This window comes from Callorhinus ursinus, unplaced genomic scaffold, assembly GCF_003265705.2.
Source record: "Callorhinus ursinus isolate GAN/ISIS: 27379988/994484 unplaced genomic scaffold, GSC_fseal_2.0 scaffold11, whole genome shotgun sequence".
Taxonomy (NCBI): Eukaryota; Metazoa; Chordata; class Mammalia; order Carnivora; family Otariidae; genus Callorhinus; species Callorhinus ursinus.
In genome coordinates this window covers 26,288,506-26,311,706 of record NW_027397073.1, presented here as the reverse complement: position 1 = coordinate 26,311,706, position 23,201 = coordinate 26,288,506, and the positions used below count along the sequence as shown (strand labels likewise).

Genomic DNA, 23,201 nt, shown 5'->3' with positions numbered 1-23,201 from the left:
AAGTACATGCCTTCTTCCCTACTCTCCACCCCCTGCCCATTTCTGCTTTCTCACCCTGTAAGAAACTGTCATCTGTCGTTTCTGATATACCTATTTAGAAATATATGTACACGTCATAAATACATATGTATTTATATTTTTTTCTTTTCATGGAAGAGATCATTTTCTTCATTCTGTATTTCCCCCTTTATTACATATCTTGTAAGTCTTTTCACAAATGTTTATGCAGAGCCTGAGTCAGATACATTAAGTTCTGAGGATATGGTAGTGAAAACAAAACAAAACAAAACAAAACACTGCCTCTACCTTCATGATGATTATCTTTTAGTAGGGAAGGCAGCTGACAGGTAAACAGGAACCCAAGGAGAGGAATTGCTGAAACATAGAATAGCCATAAGTCCAACTTTAGTAGGTAATGCCCAATAATTTCCCATAGTGGTTATATCAGTTTATATTGCCTTTACAATGCATGAGAATTCCTATTGCTCCACATCCTAAGCAATATTTGGCATTATCAATTATTTATCCTTTATTTTATGTTTCTTTGATTACAAATGAGGTCAAGTACCTTTCTGTTAGTTTATTAGCCATTTGGATATCTCATTTTGCAAAGCACCTATTTCTCTCGTCCATTTTTCTATTGGGTGAGTCTGTCTTTTTAACTGATGTTTGGGGGGAACTCACTATGTGTTTGTATATTAATTCTTTTAAGTGCTGGTATTATGCTCTCTTTTATGAACACAAATTCATATTTTAATAAATGTCACTTTATTCATCTTTCCTTCTACAGTTAGTGGGTTTTTTGTATCCTCAGAAAGTCTTTCCCTATTCCAAAATCATGAAGATATTTCTTATATTATCTTCCAAAAATCTTACTGTGTTCACATTTAGATCTGTAATTCATGTGAAACTGATTTGTGTGTGCATGCACACATACACATGTCTGTATGTAAGGGATGAGGTAGGACATATACTTTTTCCAAAAGCATTTACTGAAAAGATGTCCTTTCCCACTGTTCTTTGTCCATGTACATGCAGAATTGTTTCTGTGCCCTCAAGTCTGTTCCACTGGTCTAGTTGTCTACTTCCTATGCTAATACCACACTGTCCTAATAACTGTAGTTGTGCAATCTCAGTATCTATTTTTTTTAAAGATTTATTTATTTTTATTTTGGGAGAGTGAGAATGAGAGAGAGAGAGAGAGAGAGAGTACATGAGAGGGGGGAGGGTTAGAGGGAGAAGCAGTCTCCCCGCTGAGCCGGGAGCCGGATGCGGAACTCGATCCCGGGACTCCAGGATCATGACCTGAGCCGAAGGCAGTCGCTTAACCAACTGAGCCACCCAGGCGCCCAACCTCAGTATCTATTAAAGCAAAGACTTTTACTGTTTTTTTTTGTCAAATGATTACTGTTACAACACATATTTATGTATTTTAGAATCAACTTGTCAAATTCCACAAAGATTGCTGGATTTTGGGATGGAATTGAATCTGAAGATAAACTTGAGGAGAATTGACAAAAAATAATGAGTCTTCTGATCAATACCTATCCTTTTTATTCCAACTTTCTTACATTTTTTTCTGTAGCAATTTAGAAGTTTTCTGCCTAGAGATTTTGCCCATCTTTTGTTAGATACACTTTTAGTCCTTGATACTATTGTAAATGGTTTTCATGTCACTGTAAATGGTTTCTTGTTTTTTTTAACTTCATCTTATGTTTATTGTTGATATGTAGAAATACAATTGATTTTTGTATATTGATTTTATTTGAGCAACACTGCTAAATTCCTTTATTGATTCTAGGAATTATTTGTGGATTCTTTTGACTTCTTTATCTATGCAATCATATTATCCATAAAGAAATACAGAGTTAATGCTTTTCAATTCTTATGCCATTTGTTTTTCTTGCCTAATCTTACTGGTTAAGACCTCTAACATAGTGTTGACTAGAGGAAATAAAAGGCATTATTGTACCTGACAGGGAGGTACTAGCAATCCAGGAGCTTTTTTTTTTTTTTTTTTTTTTTTTTTAATGTAGGCTCCACACTCGGTGGAGCTCAATGCGGGACTTGAACTCACGACCTTGAGACTGAGACCTGAGCTGAGATCAAGAGTCAGATGCTTAACAAACTGAGCCACCCAGGTGCCCCTTAATCCAGGAACATCTTAATCCAGTTTCAGGGACTGAGATTTTGGACTGAGCTTGGGCAGCTTAACTTCTCCTCTGTCCTTATGCCTGGGACTGGTAAGTCCTTCACAGGTTTTTATCAGGGTGCTCGATTATGCGGGGTCCTGGATTCCAACTTTTGCGCCTATAGCACCTTCAGGTTGTCAAACTAGTATGTTATAGGCAGGTAAATGAACTTGGGAAAAAGTGGTTTCAAATGCCTTGGTCATGTCTGTGCATTAATGAATACACTGTTCCCCCACGCCCACACAGGTATATCTGTAGGGTAAAATCCTATAAGTGCAGCTGCTATATTAAAGAGTTTTTATGTGTGTATATTTGACATACATGCATCTGTAGAATAAAGTTCTTATGGAAATAAATGAAAACCAGGGGCACCTGGGTGGCTCAGTCGGTTAAGCATCTGCCTTCAGCTTGGGTCATGATCCCAGGGTCCTGGGATCGAGCCCCGCATCGGGCTCCCTGCTCCACGGGAAGCCTGCTTCTCCCTCTCCCTCTTCTTCTGCTTGTGTTCCCTCTCTTGCTGTGTCTTTCTGTGTCAAATAAATAATTAAAATCTTAAAAAAAAAAAAGAAATCAATGAAAACCATCCAAATGAGAGCAGACGCCCTTTATTGAGAACTTGCTGGAGCAAGGGAGTCAGGTATCATTGCTTGCATTTGGCAGAGAACGGCAGGCAAGGGAGTGGGAAAGCTTGACAGTGAAAAAAAGGAAGGCTTCAGGTATTTTCTGACTGGAGGTTGTTGACTTGGGACTGCTGGAGGCAGGCTAACTAGAAGCAGGGTACCTTATGTGACTGATTTGGAGAGCATATTTGGCTTTCTCCGCTTGGTCCTCATTTGGAAGCTGGGGGCAAAAATCGGGACGCTGGTAGTTGTTGACCAAATCCTGACCATTCTGGGCCAATTATTACAGAGGCTGTGATTCCGACTCCTGGGCAGCTTGCTGTAGAGGCTGTGGTTTGGTTTTCTGGGGTGGTTGTTGCAGAGGCTGTGGTTTGGCTTCCTGAGCTTATGTGGGTCTGACCACTATCCATTGATATATTCAGTCTCTGATCCTAAAACTGACATGGCTGTACCGAAGAATGTATACATTCAACATTTTGCCCAGTAGCTTCAGTAAAAGTTGTATCAATTTATACGTCTACTAATAATGCATGGTGATTTGCTCCAACACAGCAGGCTGTTCTTTTGAACTTTATTCATCTAATAGGTAAAAATTTGTATCACATTATGTCTTTGATTTGCATTTTTATAAGATTGAGCATCTTTTCATACATTTAAGACTCATTTGTGTTTCCTCTTCAGTGGACTATCTTTTCCTATCTTTTGCCCATTTTTATAGTAAATTGTTGGTCCCTTTTTCCTGTTGATTTGTGGGCGCTTATTATATATAAAGGAATTTGGCCTTTTGAACATTAATAAAATTGTAAATATCTTTCCCGGATTGTTTTCCTTTGACCTTGTTTTTGATTTCTAAAATTTTTATGTAGCTAAATTTATCAGCCTTTTTCATTAATGGTTTCTGGGGTTTGTGTCCAAGAAGGCCTTATTTACTCTGAGATTAAAACAAAACCAAACCAGGGGCACCTGGGTGGCTCAGTCAGTTAAGCATCTGCCTTCGGCTCAGGTCATGATCTCGGGGTCCTGGGATCGAGTCCCATATCGGGCTCCCCGCTCCGCAGGAGGCCTGCTTCTCCCTCTCCCACTCCCCCTGCTTGTGTTCCCTCTCTCGTTGTCTCTCTCTCTTTCTGTCAAATAAATAAATAAAATCTTAAAAACAAACAAACAACAAAACCAAACCATGCCAAGTAGTTTTATTTCTTTAAGTACAATCTGGAGATACTATTTATTATTTAAAACGATATCTTATTGTTTACTGAGAGGCGACTTGACAAAAGTATAATCAATCTTTTTAAAATTTTATTAATTTTATTTATTTTTAAAGATTTTATTTATTTGACAGAGAGACACAGCGAGAGAGGGAACACAAACAGGGGGAGTGGGAGAGGGAGAAGCAGGCTTCCCGCGGAGCGGGGAGCCCGCTGAGCAGGAGGCTCCATCCTAGGACCCTGGGATCATGACCTGAGCTGAAGGCAGACGCTTAACAACTGAGCCACCCAGGTGTCCCAAAAGTATAATCAATCTTAAAATGCTCAGTGAAACCGAGGCTTCCCATCTTCAGCATTCTGGAGTATTCTCCAGGCTGGGAGGCCGTGGCACAGAGGCTCACGGGTGCAACATTTGAAAAGTCCAGGAGCCAGAGTCCAAAAGTTTCCACAAAGCAAAAGATTCTGGTCTCCTTCAGAAGTCCCATCCCCTAATGCCCACTGCCCGTGTTTTCCTCCCCCCAAATTCCATGTCCAGGGCAAGTCCTCAGTTTACCGTTGAGAGAATCTCTTCCTGAAATCTTTCATTGTCTTGGCCATCATTGGGGCAGTTTGCTGGGCGGGGGCCCCGCTGGAGCTCAGGCGGTCAGAGCCCGGCTTCTCCAAGAAGAGGTTCAGACTGTCACTCTGGCTGCTTCCTGGGGGTGGGGGTGGGGGGGTGGGGATGATGCTGGCTTGATCTGCTGCTCCTCCCTATTTCAAACTCCTCCTGGTTCCTTTGAATATCAGAAGGGGGCTGGGCCACACAGCTGAAAAGTGTCAGCTTTGCCTGCCAGCCTTTGGGCTTATTGACAGGTACAGATCCAATGTTTGTCAGTACTCCGTAGCCGCCGCTCTTGGGCATCCCATGTACGACTCCCACCATGCCCCATGCTCTTCTGGACTTTCTTAATGTTTTGGTGACAATGAATTTTCCATAATTTATGTTTCTTCAACTAGTACATGATTGTATATTTATGCGATATAGCTGATTGGCATAAAATCTCCAAAATGGATGGGCTCAAGAACTAAATGCGTGACTCCTCCCACCTCCAAGACTGATGTTGTTTTTAAGTACCTGGATGCACGGTTGGCACAGGGTCGTCATTTTGCGCAGACAGGCACCCTTGGAACCAGAAAACATCTGCATCTTCAAATTCATTCTGCACCCAGGAAATCCAGCGGCTTCCTCTTCCTGGGGAACCAGTGCTTCTTGCTTTGGTTGGAAGGAGGACATCAACTCAAAGGCAGAAGTGGTCAGTAATTGGCCTGTACTCTGGGTAATGGAAGGTCTGGCAACACTGGTAATGCATCAGTGGGGACCTCTTTCAGCTTGGCTAAAGGGGCTCCGGATGGCCGCAGCTTCTCTGACTTGCTTTTGTTCACCTTAGGTAACCTCTGGCCCGAGTCCAAGTTTTCACTAGTGCTTTTAGAATCATTTTTAAGTCGCTTTTCTCCAAGTGCAGTAGCTGAAGATTTCACGGTCGTTTCCTTTTTCCTTTTTCTTCTGGGGCTAGTCATAGTATGCCTCCAAAGGCATGGTGGTTGGTTCCAATTCATCATGCAGATCAGCCTCCTCAATGTCAGGGAGGGAGTCCACTGACTTTCTATCCAAATTAGAAGTTTTTATCTTCCCTTCCTGAGTCCTTGAGTTGTTAGAACTTTCTCTTTCACCCTGGGCAACAGGCCTCTTGCCCACTGTCCTACATCTAAGCTGTCTTGACTTGGCTTGTTTTTGTCTGATTTGATTTTCTGGGAGGCTCGTGCTTTTGCTTTTTTTTTTTTTATAAGATTTTATTTATTTATAAGAGAGAGAGACAATGAGAGATAGAGAGCACGAGAGGGAAGAGGGTCAGAGGGAGAAGCAGACTCCCCGCCGAGCAGGGAGCCCGATGTGGGACTCGATCCTGGGACTCCAGGATCATGACCTGAGCCGAAGCCAGTCGCTTAACCAACTGAGCCGCCCAGGCGCCCTCGTGCTTTTGCTTTTTAAGGCATCTGAAGCAACCACCCATGGAGATGAAAACTTAGGGATGCAGTGGCCCTCTTTCCTTCTTTCTTGACACCCTCACTGAGACCGTGTCTTCTTTGTGTTGTCTCAGGACAGAGGACTTGGGCTTTCCTCTCTGGAGAAGACCTGGTTTGATTTCTGGCTGATCAAAGCCTTGGACTTCTGACGTCCCTTGGTACCCACCAGGAGTTTGTCCCTTTAGGAAGATTGGTGCCCCTTGCTTTGACTCACAGCCCCTTCCCCTTGGGGCCACCCAGGTGTCCTTCTTGCCTGAGGCCCCTTCTGTCCTGAGAGGCAGCAGAGTGGCCTTCTCCAGGCCTCTGGCATGCAACCGTGGGCCTGTGGGGCATCTGTGCCTGTCCCCAGACAGCTCCTGGGGAGTAACCAGAAGATTCCTGCTCTGAGGACTAAACTGGAGCAAGTCTGTGGTTCTTTCTTGTCTCCTCTCACGATGTGGGACACTGGGTAGGGCCTGTCAAGCTCGGAGGCTTTCCTGTGATTTTTTCGGTCTGTGCTCAGGGCAGTCCAATCGGCCGCTGGACGCTTTCAGGGGTGTGGGTGGTGTCCCTCCATTGCGGCCTCCTGAAGAGCGGTTCCAGGGTGCTTTGGGGAGTCCTCTTCTCCAGGTAGGGCTCAGCGTCTGATCCATGGGAAGTCAACTTCTTCCCATGGGCCACGGCCCCGGCAGGGCTGCGGATGTGCTGGTGTTTGTGCAGGTGAGTGACTGTCCTGCCCCTCGGGTCTCCGCGAGCATGGCTAGAGAGCGGCCAGGCGGACTGGCTCTTCAAATCTTGCCGCAGCTTCTTTGGGTGGAGGCTGGTGGGCAGGGTCCCGCACAGCTGGGTGCCCCGACCTCGCTGCCATTGCCCTGAGCCAGGCTTGCGTCGCGCCTCTGGCTGGGTGCAGGCCTGGCCCGGACTGGTGCTCCCGGGGGGAGCTGGGTCTGCAGTCTGGGGGCACCCGACACCCTGGCTTCTAGCTCCTCGGGGTGCGGAGCCACTGCGGCTGCAGCCCACGACGGAAGGAAGCCCCCTCGCCAGATCCTGGCCTCATAGGTATCCCACCCACCCTCCCCTTGGGGGCTGTGACCAGTGCGCGCCCCAATGAAATGAGCTCCTGGGGGTGGTCCCTGGGCCGCCCCGCCCGCTCCGGTCCTGAGAATTAGCAGGAACCAATCAGCAGTGACCACCCTAGTACCCTGCGCCTGCTGTTGACCATCTTAATTTTAACCTCAACTTAACCCAACAAAACGAGTTATATTTCCCCCATTTTATGGATGAGGAAACTGAGGCTTAGGGAGATCAAATTAACTTGCATGTGGTCACATCACAGAAAGAGGTGAAGCTGGAATCTGAATCTAAGTAGCTTGGGTCTAGGGTGAGCACTCACCTCTGAATAGGTGGAGGAATTGAAGCCTAAAGACAGGAAGGATTAGTCTAAAGTCGAACAGTTTAGCCCCGTGAGGACGGTAATAGTCCCTACATTTGGCCTCCAAAGCAGTGTATGACAGGCATCAAATAAATTCTTGAATGAATGAGTAGCCATTTGTTGTGACCACCTGAACATCCACAGTAGGGCCTGAGTCAAATCAGCCTAAGCACCCCCCTCCGACCCAATTATCCTTGAAGGCACTTACCCTTCTCTTAGAAGGACTACATTTTATTATTACTATTATTACCACTAATAGTAATCACTTACTAGTCTTAACTTAAGATGGCAGCTTTAATTACAGCTCCTTTGATTAGATCAGAACTGATTAGGTCCTAGTCAGATCTCCAGCAATGCATCTGGCCAGAACTCTTGCTCCGATCAAGAAAGTTCCATGGTTGCTCTTCCTTTATTTTTTTATATTTAAATTTTTTAATTTGTTGAAGAATTCTAGAAGTATACATTGTGAGGTATTATTATCAACTTTTCCCTCAATTCTTTCCAGTTGTCTTAACATTATTTACATAGTTTGTTTATATAGTAGCCTATATTTCCCCCATTATTCTAGGTTTTAAAGACATCTCAAGTCTTAGAATTTATTAGATTTAAGAATTCTTGCAGTTATTAGTTTTTGATATTCTCAGTAGCATCAATTGGCAGTTCTAATATCACATGAACGCTTCCACAATCACAAATCAAGTTTAAAGAAATGATAGGTAACGAAGAGAATAAATAAAATAAAAACAGCACATTCCCACAACCCAGATACACTAAGGTGTTAACCAAAGGTGAGTATATGGATAGACACTCTTCCAAATCCTTTTCTATGTGTGTATATACAGATACATGCACACACACACATGCTTTACCAAAATGAAATCATATTAAATAGTGTTCTTTAACCAGCTGGTTCTCTAACCTGGATCATGCATCATATCTGGTTGTTGCATCTCTCATGTCTCTTTGAATCAACACATCTTCCCTCACCCCCTACCTTCTTTATTGTTATATTTTTTAACAACACCGACTTGTTCAAGAAACCACGAGAATTGTTCTCTAGAACATCTCCCCTTCCAGATTTGTCTGATTGCTTCCTTGAGGTCTCATCTGCTGCTCTATCTCCGGTGAATGAGAAGTTGGCTCTAAAGATTTGATGATTTCAGTTAAATCCTTTATTTACCTCAAAGGCGATACTGAGAACTTCACATTGTATACATCAGGGGACCGATAGTGCCTGTGACAGCAGTCTGATCTCCCTACCGTGCCGCTCTGTGATAAACAGAAAGGAGCCTGTGTCAGCATGAGCTTTTGAAAAAAACACAAATATCGTAATTCCATAACCTAGTTCAGAGTTGAATAACAATGGGGTGGTATGGAACATCTCCTGTTTCAGTAGACTTTATACTTCTCTGAAATCCCAAATTCCATAACCAGTTCATACTCAGGATTAACAACAAATGCCTCCTCTCATGGAACACTGTTCTTGAGCATAGTTGATCAGTTCTGACTTCATATTAGAAACAATAAAGGCCTTTCCTGGATCTGTAGACCCTTTTTTGGTAGTTCTAGTGCTTTGTCAAGTCGTACAGCATTTGAAACTTAGGAAGTTTCCTGGTAGAAACAGGAGATAATCAGGAAACAAACAAAAAACAAATCAGAACCTATGGGCATATATTCAAGCTTTTAAGTGAATATTAGACGCAGGGACTGTAAAATAGAACTATAATAAAAACATTTGAAAGAAGAAATGTGTCCTTTTTAACTGTTTGTTTTTGAGATGGAAAGCTTAATGCAAAATTTGGATCTTATTACAGAAATTGAAACGAGCTCATGCAAATTAATCTCTATTGCACCCGTAAAAAAGAAATTAAAAGCACTAATGTTGCATGTGGTGTATATACAGTAACATTTCCTAAATATCTTCTGGGTCTAAAACTAGGGATGATATTCAATGCTTCCTTTTCCTCAGGCTACAGTCTCATAGGATTCAATTTTGAATCTGATAATGGAGGCATTTTTGTTGCACAATTGCTCACAAAGGAAATGAAGGAAGAAGAAAACAGCCAGGTCACTGAAGCAGAGACAAACGAGATACTGCAGTTAGATGTTCGCTTCTGGACCTCCTTTCTTTGGTAGACAGAAATTAATTGAGCATCTAATTGTGTCCATTTCAGGGGCACACCATCTTTTACAGTTTAAATTGTCCATGTGTTGGTGGCCCATTCTTAGTTTTTTAATTCAGAAGACAACTTCCTATGCTAATCTAGATTGACATGAGTATAAAGATGTTACAGATCTGGTAAACTTTACACTCTTAACAAATTCATGAGACCACAGTCTGTGTTTCAAGTAATAGCACGTCTTAAATATTTAGTATTAGATATTTGAATAGTATTTTCTTATATCTTTTTTCTATTCTTACTAAATTCTGAATTCCCATCAAACTCGTTTCAAATAAAAAGCTGAATTATCATTTCAAGGCCGGGAACCTCCCAAGTACAAGCTGTTTTGCCGTGTGCTTAGTAAGAAAGCCCTTTTTGAAGCATCTTCATTACCAAACAGAATTCTAAGTCACTGAACCAAAGGGTGTCCCTCAATCCCCATTGTCTGCCCTACACATCAGGACTATTTGCCAAACTTGGCGATTCCAGCCAAAAACCACTAGATACACTCTTGACTGGAGTTGGGACAGCTACCATTTTCCAGGAATGTAATCAAACCCCTAGACAAGCTATTCTTTGAAGAATATGGTCAACATTGCCCAGATCAGCCTAGGATCCAGAGGTGCCTCCATCCTAAGAATGAGAGTTTTGCCTTCCTGTTTATCCTACTCTACTGTGAGTTCCCCAGGTCAGTGGTTCGCTGTTTAGGTGGCACTCCAAGGATTCTAACAGGAGTCTGAGGGAGATAATTCTGACAGACCCTCCAGCTCAAGTTTAGTTGGGGTGGCTGTGAGACCCAAGCTGCTAGCTATGGATGGCAGACAATAGCACTCCTAGGTTTCTCTGCATCTGTGCATGCGAAGTGAGGTGAGATGGGGTCTAGGGTCACGGGACTGGGACGTGTGGTGTGGAGGAGGTACCTTCAGGTGCCTGTGTACGGATCTTTCCCTTCCAGTGAATGAGAACGCTGCCCTGTACCCCATACCCCCCAAGGCTGGGGCAGAGAACCTGGATGTCAGAGGTGGTAGATGTAATCCCTTGGCCTAGAAATTTTCTGATCTGTGAACAGTTGAGCCCAAGCTGAAGTTTTGTTTGCTTCTTACTTACCAACATTACATTTAAACAATTCAAAAGTATAGGGATTGACCCTTAAATTGCTGTGCCCCCAGCTCCTTCCTCTACCCAGAGGTAATTACATACCTGGGTTTTTATTCCTTACTTTTTCTATGAGTGGAAGATTGTGGCTGTGTATTTCTGTGACTTTTCACTTTACAACAGATCTTAGAATTAGGTAGATCTACATATGCTGGAATAGAAAGATTTTTAAGACATATCATTAAGTGAGGGAAAAAGCAAGATGCCCAACAGTATAAACAAAATTATTCCATTTTTGTAAATTTTTAAAAAGTTGCGCATACGTATGTTGATATATTCATAATTCCTTTCTGAACCATTACATGAGAAATTAAAAATAGTGGATAGCATGAAGAGAGAATCTTGTCTTTTTAAACTGTACTATTTGAAGTTTTTCTTTGTTAAATTTAATTCAAGCTTGTATTTTAAACTTTCTTTCCCTGAGTAACACAGTATTTGGGGTGGGCAGTGAGTGGGGGTGGAAAGAAGACGCGATGTCTTCAGAATCCTCATCAGTGTATAAAGACCCACCTCATTCCTCTGACTGGCGCATTGCATTCCACCATGAGCTCGTGCCGTGACTTATTTAACCACTAATGGACATTAATAGCCTGTTTCTATTTTTTTGCGAATACAAATAATGCTGTATTAAACATCCTTGAACATTAATCTTCGTGCATACATGGACTATTTCTATAATATAGTATAATTGATCTTCTATAGTGTAAATCGCTGGGAGTGGAATTGCTGGGTCAACAAGTATGTGCATTTTTCATTTTGATAGATTTTGCCAATTTGCTCTATAAAAGGGTTGTACTAGTTTACATGTCCACAAGTCATGTCTGAGTGCATGTCTTTTCATACCTTGCCAAGCCTGGGTATTATCTGGATAACATTAAGATTTCTGCATTTAAAAAAATTGGAGATTCTTACTGAAAGAAGCTTATTTTTGTCCAATGAACTGAAGAAATATTAACAATACTTAAGGTGCCTTCCTCAACTTTTATGTGCATGGCCAATGATGAAAAAACCAAAAAAAAAAAAAAAAAAGAAGTCTACAGTAAAGGGGAATGAAAGCCTTCTGGATGGTTTTGCGTTTTCTTTTCTTCCTGGTATGTCTCCCCTGGACTCACGCAGACTGAGCTGCTCGTTACAGCCGAGTCATCAAGCACATAAAGGAGTGCCGGAGGCAGCCGAGCCCACAATGGGACCAAGCTCTGCCATCAGGCTGGTGAGCAGGCTCTCATGGGGGTGTGGGCGATAAGCAGCTCTTTCTCCCCACCATTTCCATTTTGAAGCACTCCAAAATGTTGCGTGAAATGATTTCCATTTTCAGTCAGACCATTTGTTTTATATTTCAGGGTAAAAAATTACTAGAATTATTTACATTCATTTTAGCCTTCTTTTCTCTACCTCTCCCCATTTGTTTCTGGCATTTTAAAACAGCCTTATTTGAGATATAATTAACATACCATGCAACTCACCCGAAGCATATTTGTGGAGAGATACAACCATCACCACTGTAACTTCAGAACATTTTCACTGCCCCAAAAAGAAATTGTGCCCCTTAACTGTTACCCATCCTCATTCCTCCATCCTCCTCTGCGCCCTCCCAACCCTTTTTCTTTTCTTCTTTTTTCTTTATTTTTTAGTGAGCTCTATGCCTAATGTGAGGCTTGAACTCACGACCCCGAGATCAAGAGTCGCACACTCCACCCACTGAACCAGCCAGGTGCCCCCCCCCCATTCCCTTTTAAAAACCTCTCTCCCGGGGCGCCTGGGTGGCTCAGTCAGTTAAGCGTCTGCTTTCAGCTCAGGTCATGATCCCAGGGTCCTGGGATCGAGTCCTGCCTGCTGGTCCCCCTGCTTGTGCTCTGACATATAAATAAAAAATCTGTAAAGAAAAAAAAAAACAACACAAAACCCAAAAACAACAAACATCTCTCCGAAGATCTTTTTCTGTTCCCCTAATAAGTTTTCTGGCTTTACCCAGACTCTCATCTTCAGGAAATTCCGAGCTATCAGCCAAACCCAGTGTAGTGTGTGCGGTCCTAGGGAGCACAAACAAAACACTCCTTAGCTAATTTTTCTCAGCATCCTACTCATAAGAGAACTTGTGCATCTGTGCCTGTTTAGATTAGGAAGAAGTGCATGCTTCCAGTGTGAAGGATGGAGAGACTCTGAAATACACGAACAAAGCAACTAACAGCTGTTGAGCACCCACCGACCACTGACCCTGCTATGGGCACAGCACCCCCCAGTTTGCAAAACACTGTCCAGTTGGAAATGGCACTGGTCAGTGTCCAGGGAAGTCCCTCTGAGAATGGACATGGCTCTCATAGCTCTTGTAAGGGACACCATTCTTGTGTTACTACGTGAGGTCAGCTAAGAAAGACTATCTGTTAGCCACAATTGTTTGATTTTAGCAAATTTGGCACACGGATTTTGGCAAGTTAAAATAGCTTCTCTTTAGTCTGTGGTTAATGTGTAGGGGTGGAGTGGAATTGATGAGGAAGGGGTGAATGCAGGGGAGGAAGTGATGAGGGGAAGAGCACTGGATTCTGATCTCAACTCTGCAGGCTTTTGAGCAAATTCCTCATTTATCTGGATCTTGGGTTCCTGAGACTCCAGGATCAGGATCTCCCAGTACCTTCTAGACTCTTAAAATTCTGAGTCAAAACCCCAAGCATGAACTTGAGAATTTGTATATTTAGAAACACAGCCTATCACTTTTATTACTGCTTATTTAACAGGTGGTTATATTTTTATTTTGCAAACTTGGTTTGGACTGAGTTTTGTGATGATTGTCATCTTTATTATGAGAATAATTTGGAACTAACCTGGATTTCATGAAGTGCTTCTCCTCCTAATACACTAGATGGCACTAGAGGCAAGGCAAATCAAATTCCCCCCAAAAAAGGCGGGGGAGGGAGGGTAGGTTTTGACTACCAAAGTCAAAGTTATTAAATGTGGTAAATTCAAAAGGTTTCAGTCTTTATCAAGAATCGTTGTGTCAACATCTTCAGAAAGATGAGCAAACACTGCCAGTGTTAAACATCTTAATATCAGGATAGTGTCATTTTGTGTAGCAGCTTTCAAACTGTGACTGTGACCAACTGTAAGATATCTTAGACTGGGACCCAACACATATACACACACGCTAAAGCAACAGAAGTTCCACAGAGCAATCCTAAGCTTTCTTCCCTGTCACAAATTCTGAGACAATTCTCTTGCATTGAAGGGGAGCCTTGGGGGCATGGGTCAGGGGGAATGTAAATGACACATTATCTGATGTATTTGATGGTGAGGAAAGTGATGAGGGGCCTTTAGAGGTGTGCTGGTGTTTCAAAATTAGCAATAGGTATACAGAAAAGTAACCAAGCTAAAAAAAAAAATGAGGCAATTATTCATTCCAAGAAAAATAATGTACAGAAATGGAAAAGTACTTTCTGATTCAGCAGTGAACATTGTTTACATGGTTACAATCATAGAACAACCGCATCCTGGTATCACTGTAAGGGGAGGGGAGGGTGAGAAGCTGGATGGCAGCTTGGTTCTCATCTACCTTAACAGGATGGGACTAGTTAATGCCGAATATTCATGTATCGTGGAACACTGATATACTTAGAAATGTGGAGGTAAATATCAGAAGAAACAGCTAAAGTAATTAAGGTTGTTGCATATAGGGAGTGGGTGGGGGTGGGCTAGTGGAGTGGGGCAGAGACTATTGTTTTTCTTTAAAAATGTATAGTACTAGTATTCAGCCTTAAAAAAGGAAAAAAATTGGACACATACTACAACATGGATGGACCTTGATGACATCATGCTGAGTGAAATAAGCTAGACACCAAAGGTCAAATACTGAATGAGTCCACTTCCATGAGGGACCTGGTATAGGCCAAATCACAGAGATGGGAAATAAAATGGTGGTCGCTAGGGCTTAGGGGGTGGGGGGAGGGCATTATTGTTTAATGAATACAGAGTTTTAGTTGGGAGAGAGAAAAAAAAGCTCTGAAGACGGATGGTGGCACAACAGTATAAATGTGCTTAATGCCACTCAACTATACATATACATAGTTGAAATGCTACATTTTATGTTATGTATGTTTCAGCACACCAAAAAAGCAATGTAAGAAGAAAAATAATTTATGGTACTGTTTGAATTTTAAAGAGCTGTATGCCCACTTTAATTTCATTACATTCATTTTTAGAAAGCCCTGGATGAACGAAAAGTTTTTGTATGTGTCGTGAGCGTGAGTGTTTGCGCACAGATTTTACGATACGATTTGGGCCACTCAGGGGCCTTTTTTTGCTTTTATCTAGTTCTTACCTGTATTCTTAAAGATGTTAGGTAAGCTATTCTCAAGTCAGGGAGGTATTACTGAAAGTAGGTATTTTATGAATACATTTCAGGGGAATTTGAGATATCAGGTAACTAAATGTAGCACATGAACGCTATTGAATAAATGTACAGATGCATCCAGTTTGAATAAGGACATTATTACGCAGGAATTTCCCTTTTCTGGCCTCTGTTACTCTTAGTGGATATTCTTTTTTTTTTTTTAAAGATTTTTTATTTATTTATTTGAGAGAGAGAGAATGAGAGAGAGAGGCACGAGAGGGAAGAGGGTCAGAGGGAGAAGCAGACTCCCCGCCGAGCAGGGAGCCCGATGTGGGACTCGATCCCGGGACTCCAGGATCATGACCTGAGCCGAAGGCAGTCGCTGAACCGACTGAGCCACCCAGGCGCCCCTCCTAGTGGATATTCTGAATGTTTGGCTGTGTTGTCACCTGCTGAATGGCTTACTGGAATTCGTCACCACATTTGTGCTGGGACTAGGTGGGACTCTGAGTGAAGTGAAGATGTCGTAGCAGGTGAATACCTGTGATGTCAGAGCTGATTTCTAGCTCATGAGTTTCTCTTTACCGTCACTTTCCTTAACCTGGCCCAAATAGAAGTGTATATATCCGCTTCTTTGCAGTTAGGAGCAATAAAATGCCAATTAGCTGGGCCGTAGAAGTTGACTAGCAAAGCGCAATTCTAATTTAAATCATCGTACCTTCAGTTTACAAATGAGAAGGCAGCTCTAAGAAGAAGACAATGGAAAATAACTTTATGTATTCTTAGAGACGTCAAACTGCCTTCCAGCCTTTAAGTCATGCTTCTTGGTTTTGACAGGTTACATTTCCCTTCAAGGGTTTATTGCTATAAAAAGAGTCTTCTATCTGATTGTCATCTCATTTAAATTTTCCTTTTTGTTCACAGTGCGAGATGAGGACAGAAGCACGACGAAAAAATCTTCTTATTTTGATTTTGCATTACTTAACACAGGAAGGGTACGTCACATTACAAATATTTACAGAGATGATTCCTCTCTTTCTCTGACCCCTACTTTTCCAGATACACACTTATCAAAATAGTTCATAGAATTTATTGTTTAGAGCAGTTTTCTATTTATAGAAAAACTGAGCAGAAAGTATAGAGACCTCCCATCTATTGGGAATCCCCCCACCCCAGCCACTCTCCCCTATTATTAACATCTTACCTTGGCATGGAACATTTGTCACAACTGGAGAACCAATCTTGATATGTTATTGTTAGCTGACATGCATAGTTTCCATCAGGGTTTACTCTTTGGCTGTATAATTCCGTGAGATTTGACAAATGCATAATGTATCCAGCATTGTAGTATCATATCCAATAGCTTTGCCCTAAAAATCCCTTGTGCTCTGCCTGTCCCGGCACCCTTGTTCAGCAACCCAGACACATACTTTTATTGTCTCATTTACATAGATATTATTCCCATTACGCATTTGAAAACTTTAACAAAGCTACCCAGGTCCTGAGATACCTTCCCTTTCCCGTTCAGGTTTCAGGCCTATCAAATGAGGTTCCTGGGGTCCCACTGCTGGGTATCTACACAGAAATAATGCTCTTATTCCTCAATTCTCCTTCCCTCAAAATAAAGGGATCGCATTTACCTGATGACCTGTGCTTGATTCTCTTTTCTGGGTAATGCCATTCGATAACTGGCAGGTGAGGAAATTGCTAAGCATTTGAGTTTGGCCATCTACCTGATTCAGAAGCGTGCAAGCCCTTACAATGAAGGCTGCCAGTGTTCTGGGTTTTGTGAGGAAGAGAGCTCATCCACTATTTACTTTCAAGTTTCCTTTCTTTCCAAGTTTCAGCCAGGAAGAAAATATTCGGGTTTCAGGCTTAGGGCTTGAACTTGCAAGTTAAAGAAGCAGTTCTCAACTGGGGTGATTTTGCCCCTTGGAGGACATTTGGCAATGTCGGGAGATGTTTTTGACTGTTACAATGGCACCTAGTGGGGAGAGGGCGGGGATGCTGCTAAACATCCTTCAATGCACAGGACAGCAACCCACAACAGAGTTATCCAGCCCCAAATGTCAACCGTGCCAAGACACTGTATCAGGAGGAACTACGAAAACAAAAAGACAAACAAAGAAAAGTCAGCATAGTTTTCCCCTTCTCCTGCAAGGCTTACTGTGTTATTTACAAAGCATGCATTTCCCCTTTCTGCCACAAGATGGCCCCTTGCATCTCGAATTAATGAAAATTCGACTAGAGTTGATCATTTTCCTGAGACCTACTGGTTAAAGTACTTATGAGTGGATCCTCAAGATGAAAAGTAAACTGTCAGAAAAGTAGACCTGCCTCTAACAGAATACTAAGAATTTATCCTCACAAAGAGGATAAATTATAATGGACTGGAATAAACAAAAAGCTTTGTAGAGAAAGTGATATGAGCTGGTCTTGAAAGATGTATAGAATACAGACAGACAGACATGATGGACGAGGATATTCTAGGCAGGCGCAGAGAGAAAGGAAAGAAAGAAAGGGCACGACCTAAGTGGAACAATGAGGTAAACAGAAAGGCCAGAGGTTGACTATCAATTGACACTGACAATGTCTTTAAAGTTAGCAAGGTCACTGGAAATAATCATGGCCACCTCGTTTAAGAAAGTTCAAAGTTTCCAACTGCCCTGAATCTGGGGCAGGGAAGAGAGCATAATAAAGTTTTCTCCTACTTTCCCAGATTAGAATCAAACAGCAAGAACTCTGTCCTGCGGCAGGAATTCTTAATCTGAGGTCCTTGGATGAAATTGTATGCTAACTTGTGCATATTTGCACACTTTTCAGGAGGGAGTCATTGGTTTCAATAAGAAGTCAAGAGTTAAGATTAAGACCTGGAAAGTCTTCCCACTTTCAGAGGATTGTGAGACAAAGCATTTGTTTTTATTGCTAAGACCACTTAATTTGGACAGCCCTCCAACTGAACAGGTTAAAAATCTTTCCCTGGGGAAGATGGTGCTTACACCCACAGTCAGCTGCTAGTGTCACGTGTGACTGAAGAAAAAACTACCAGAAATAATACATCCAAGCTGATGATGTCTTCTTACACCACATTTCCCTCAGTGATATTGATCAACATAGTTTTGGAATTTCCTTCAGAACTCATGACCTACCCTTTTCAGCTGCAGCAAAATCATGGTGAATCTTGCCTCTTGGGGTTGAATTTGGGTTTATCAATTGCCCGATGTTATCTAAAATGATTGCTGGTGAATAAGGAGGTAATCAAGTTGGGCAAATACCCACTTTAAGCTAAAAATGAGTAAAGGTAAAGCCCAAGACATTTTCTTAGTTGATTTACTTATTTGACTTTTAAGCACTTCCAAAAACATTTTGAACCATGATGACATCAGTAGAGTAAGTACGTAGCTTCTCGAGGCAACTGCTTTGAAAAACACTACGTGCATATCCTCACGGTATGTGGGGCTCCTTACTCTATAGGCAAACCTCATGTATTCTAATTGTTATCTAATGTACTACTTAATATAAGCTTACTATTTGTATTGAACATCTGTAGACTTGTCATGCCTGTTTGCCTTTATTCATTTTACCCAGAGTTAATTCTTTTTTTTTTTTTTTTTTTTTCCCTTCGTGAAATGGCCAGATATATTGATGCAGCCAACGCTTTGGAGCAAGAAACTAAACTGGGGTTACGACGCTTTGAAGTTTGTGACAACATTGACCTTGAAACTATTTTGATGGAATATGAGAGCTACTATTTTGTAAAATTTCAGAAATACCCCAAAATTGTCAAAAAGGCATCAGACACAGGTACATGGCTATTTTCTAGAAAAAAGGTTTCCTCTCATCTTTAAGATTAGTGTTTCTTCCTCATTGTATTCCCAGATAGATGCTACCGCCACCCTCTACTGAAGGAATAGACTGGAAAGACTGTGTAGCCTCTATTAGGTCCTGTACAGACAATGTAAACGTGATCGTCTGGGCAGGGATGTCCCCATAGCCATGTTGGTATTTGTTCAAGGAATGTATGTTTTAGGACAAGGAAAGCAAAGGGTCTCCTAGTGTATCACAGTTATTTTTTAGAAGACCAACATTACTTTCATTTCTTTAGAGATGGAAAGAGCTGTTGGGAGAGGATAAATGACAGAAGACTTTTTATTGTTGTTGTTGTTAGGAAGACCTATTATCTATCTTGAAAATAACATGAAAATGAGTATTGGTGAAGCTAATAGCTCATGTATAGATAATGAAATGCTTTTGAAAGCCATCAATCCAGATAATGATCAATATAATGCAGAGACCCAGTATAGGTTAGCAGTCAAGGAGGCTGGCTGGAGGAAAGATCTAAAGTGAAGGCCCTATGTTTTGTAGTAGCATTGACTTAGACGTCTGTAAGTGGGGGAAGTAATTATAAACCAAGGGAGATCATTGTCCTGTTTACAAGGCACTTGTTAAGCCACAGACTTTAGCATTTCATGTGGGGACCAGGAAACCAAGAGGAATGTCAATTAAAAATAGCCGGGGCGAATATCCTAGCTGGAAGGGATATTTTATCTGAGCTCCTTTCCAGTGCAGCGTTCAGAGCTCCAAGTCCTTGGCTGGTCGTTGGATCTGGGTTTTGGCAGAGAAAGCACTGCCGCCTAACCACTGGGCCACCAGGACTATCACTGACACGATCTAATTTCTAGATTGCTGGTTCTGATCTAACTTGGAACCACAGTCTCCTGGGATATTGGACACAACGTGTTTATTTTAAGGTAAACTGGCAGAGTACTGATAAATGTTCATGCAATCGGCCTGGTATCCCAGAGATCACACAGCAAAATGTCAAGTTTATGAAAACCTGAAATGGTTCCTGTCACCTGGCCCACACTGATGCTGCCACCAGGTTCATGGTTTCCAACACGTTTCATAGCTGAGGGCTTTGGGGTCCTCCTCTGTGTGGAAATGCTCGGGAAACACGGGCTTCTTTCTCTTTGCTGGTAGTTTCACTTCTTTCTACAGGAGAATAGCTTAAAGCTCCTGGATTCCACAAGGCTGTAGCACAAATTTTAAGAACAATGTGAAAGGACAAACATACCTGACAAATCACTTTCTCTTAAAAAATTAAATTCTTTCCCTTTCCTCCCAATGTTTGTTTTGCCACAGTGGAAAATAATTTACCACCAAGAAGTGGAGGGAAGACCAGAAGGTAAAATGAATGGTAATTCATCTTGACCAACCCAACTCTAGGAGTTTGTGGGATCCCTTTCCAGAAGATTCTCCAGCTCAACTGCATGTTTGTCTACCAGCAATTGCAGACTATGATCATGTGACCTTGGTGGGCCCAGCCATGGGTGCTCCTCACATTACAGATGTCCAGGATATGGGTCACTGTCTGTTGGTTCTCCTGGTTTTATCACAAATAACTGCATTCACTGGTGCTCCTTCGAGGCTCTGTGCTTTGAAGAGTACAGACCTTAGAGATGAAAAGGTCCAGGTTCAATTCCTGGCTCTGCTACTCACCAGCTTGGAGCAAGTTTCCGACACAAAGTGAGGTCCCCACACGTAGCAAGCACCCACACATGCTTCATGATAATATTCCCAATGATGCTCTACCTGAGGCTACCTTTGCTTTGTGCTATTCTTTAGGGACAGTTTTATTGTTTTGACCAAAGTGTTGTCCTTTTATTTACAGTTTCCATAAAGCTAGTCTGACTCTGACAATGAATGATAACTACTTTTGAACAGAAACAGTGAGGAGCATTTTAAGAGGCCAGCTTCGGCATGCATTTGGATTCTGATTATTTTTCAGCCACACGCTCATACCTGGAACTTCCCCAGCATTCTCTACCTGGCAGAACGTTCCATGAGTGAATGTCTTCCGAGCACTTTGCTTCTCTTTAGGGACAGAGCTTGACAGCTTGGGTGTCTTCAGCTCCTCTCTGAGGAAATGTTTGTACATGGCAAGCATAGAGGTCAGACAGCACATGGTTGAAGTTAAGAAGGATAATTAGGAAACTAATGAGCACTGTTTGTTTATAATTTTATAATTGAAGATAGCTATTGAAATGAGAGGTTGTGTCATGAGACTTGCTATTAACAAGTAAAGTACCTCTCCTAATCTGGGCATCTCACACCAGAGAGCAAGCTCCCGGGTTACAGATACGCAGATGACCCAGTGGAGGAATGGTTATTTAATGTGATGGATAACAGAATTATGATGCCAAAAAATCCTGACAATTTGGAAGATGGGCTCAAAATAACAAGATGGAATTTAACAAAATAAGGTAGAGGCTCTAACTAAAGATTAAGTCAAATAGCTCCCTCCTTACAAAATCAGAGACCCAGAAATTTGAGTTAACAACAGATGCAGTGGGAACTCAACAACGTGATGTGATTGCCAATGTGGTCTCGGGCCTCAGTGATAGAAATACAGTATCCACAAAATACGAGGTGACTCTACTGTGGTCAGAAGACAGTGGACAAAGGAAAAATGACCAGGATGAGGATGAATCTGGGAGCCAGGTAACCTTAAAAATGATTGGAGCAGCTGGCGATGTTTAGCTTGAAGAATGGAAGACTTGGGGAGGAGGTGCCCCTAGTACAACATGGAACCAGTCTTCACTCTCTAAAGAGGGTTGAGCTTTCTTTGTAGAATTCCATAGGGCACACCCTGGGAGTGGCAACTAAAGTTACAGCGGGGTGAATTTGGTTCCATACTAGGAAGAATTTTACAGTCGTTAGAGCTGATGGAAAATGAATTGTACTGCTTTGCACTTTAAGTACTTGTCTTTGATAGTGTTAAAGCAAATCTGTGAATCACTTGCCTCTAAAGGGAAATCAAAGAGGGGAAGCAGACTCCCAGTTCCCTGCCAGCCCCGCAATGTTAGGCAAGTTTAACTATATATATACCTCACTTCATTTAAATCAATGCTATTCATAAGAGTTTGCACTTGTAAAATTTTTGGTATTCATTTCATAGATATTTCATTTTTGTGCCAGCAAAAGGCCTGAAGGACAGGCATTTTTATTCCTAATTTACAGATGAAAAACAAATGCTGTCTACCTCTTATGACACTCATCCCAGTGGGTCAACACTGGGGTCACTGTGTATGGACACTGGTGGTATTATTGGTGTGGGTGGTCTTGCTGGCCAAACACCTATGTGTTTATATTAGACACAAACAACTTTTTCTTTCCCACAAAGAAATGGAGAAATAGCTGCTCTCTGAGACCCTGTAGAACATGGGAGAAATGCTTCCAGTGAAACTCTTGCAAACACGTCTCACATGTAAGGACAAAGGAACTGAGAAAACCAAACAGCTTCTGATGTGGGAGTTCATGCTGTGCCTCTCAAGCAGTCCTGCCTCTCTCTAATGTCATCTCCTATCTAACAATATTCCAATCCTGAAATTTTAGGTCTCATGGATAGGACCTCGTGAACAAATTTATTTTACTTTTGCACTGATGTATATAACATATATAACATATATGCAAACACATACATACACATATATATGCAGTCAAACACATATATACTCTTGTTAAGTGCCACCACCCCAGCAACCCCTCAGCAGGCTCCCTTCCCAGCCAATACTCCCCATGTCCACCAGAGGTAGCCACTATCTGACTTTCAGCCCCATCAATTTGTTTTGCTTTAAGTGAACAATATTTGGTGAACATTTGTTTTGCAAATATGAAGATCTGTGACAAAAGAGATGAGGTAAGGTTTGCTTCCCTTCCACAAGTCCCCTCTAGGTACACCCAGCACACCGGATCAAAACCACTGGCAAATCCCTACGCTTTCTCCTTCATCCCCACAACCTGTCCCCTGGTCTGCATACCGTTCTTTAAGGAAGATGGGAAGAAACGTTGGAAAAATGCTTGCAAAGCCATGTGTTCTTGAGAATACAGAGCTATGTGCAGAAGGGCTGGAGACAGGTGGCATGAGGGAAAATGAAGAGGAGGTCAGGGGCCTCCGGGGGGAGGTGGACCCTCTAGCCTGGTCTTGGAGGAACCCAAGGAGTAGACTGGATCAAGTCAGAGCCAAGATGGTTGGGGTGGGAGGGCAGTGAAGATGGAAGGGCCCAACTGT

General features: G+C 42.1%; 1 protein-coding gene and 1 pseudogene across 1 annotated transcript in view; one reads left to right on the top strand and one right to left on the bottom strand.

Annotated features, from left to right (window-relative positions):
• Nucleotides 1-23,201, top strand: part of KATNAL2 (katanin catalytic subunit A1 like 2) — an 88,384-nt gene that overhangs the window by 10,444 nt on the left and 54,739 nt on the right. Inside the window, exons 2-4 of the mRNA XM_025886882.2 lie at nucleotides 16,055-16,125; nucleotides 18,768-18,934; nucleotides 20,273-20,315. Of these exons, the coding sequence (XP_025742667.2) occupies nucleotides 16,055-16,125; nucleotides 18,768-18,934; nucleotides 20,273-20,315 (281 nt within the window). The remainder of the gene's footprint in view (nucleotides 1-16,054; nucleotides 16,126-18,767; nucleotides 18,935-20,272; nucleotides 20,316-23,201) is intronic.
• LOC141373762 (elongin-A-like) lies at nucleotides 4,567-11,354 on the bottom strand (annotated as a pseudogene).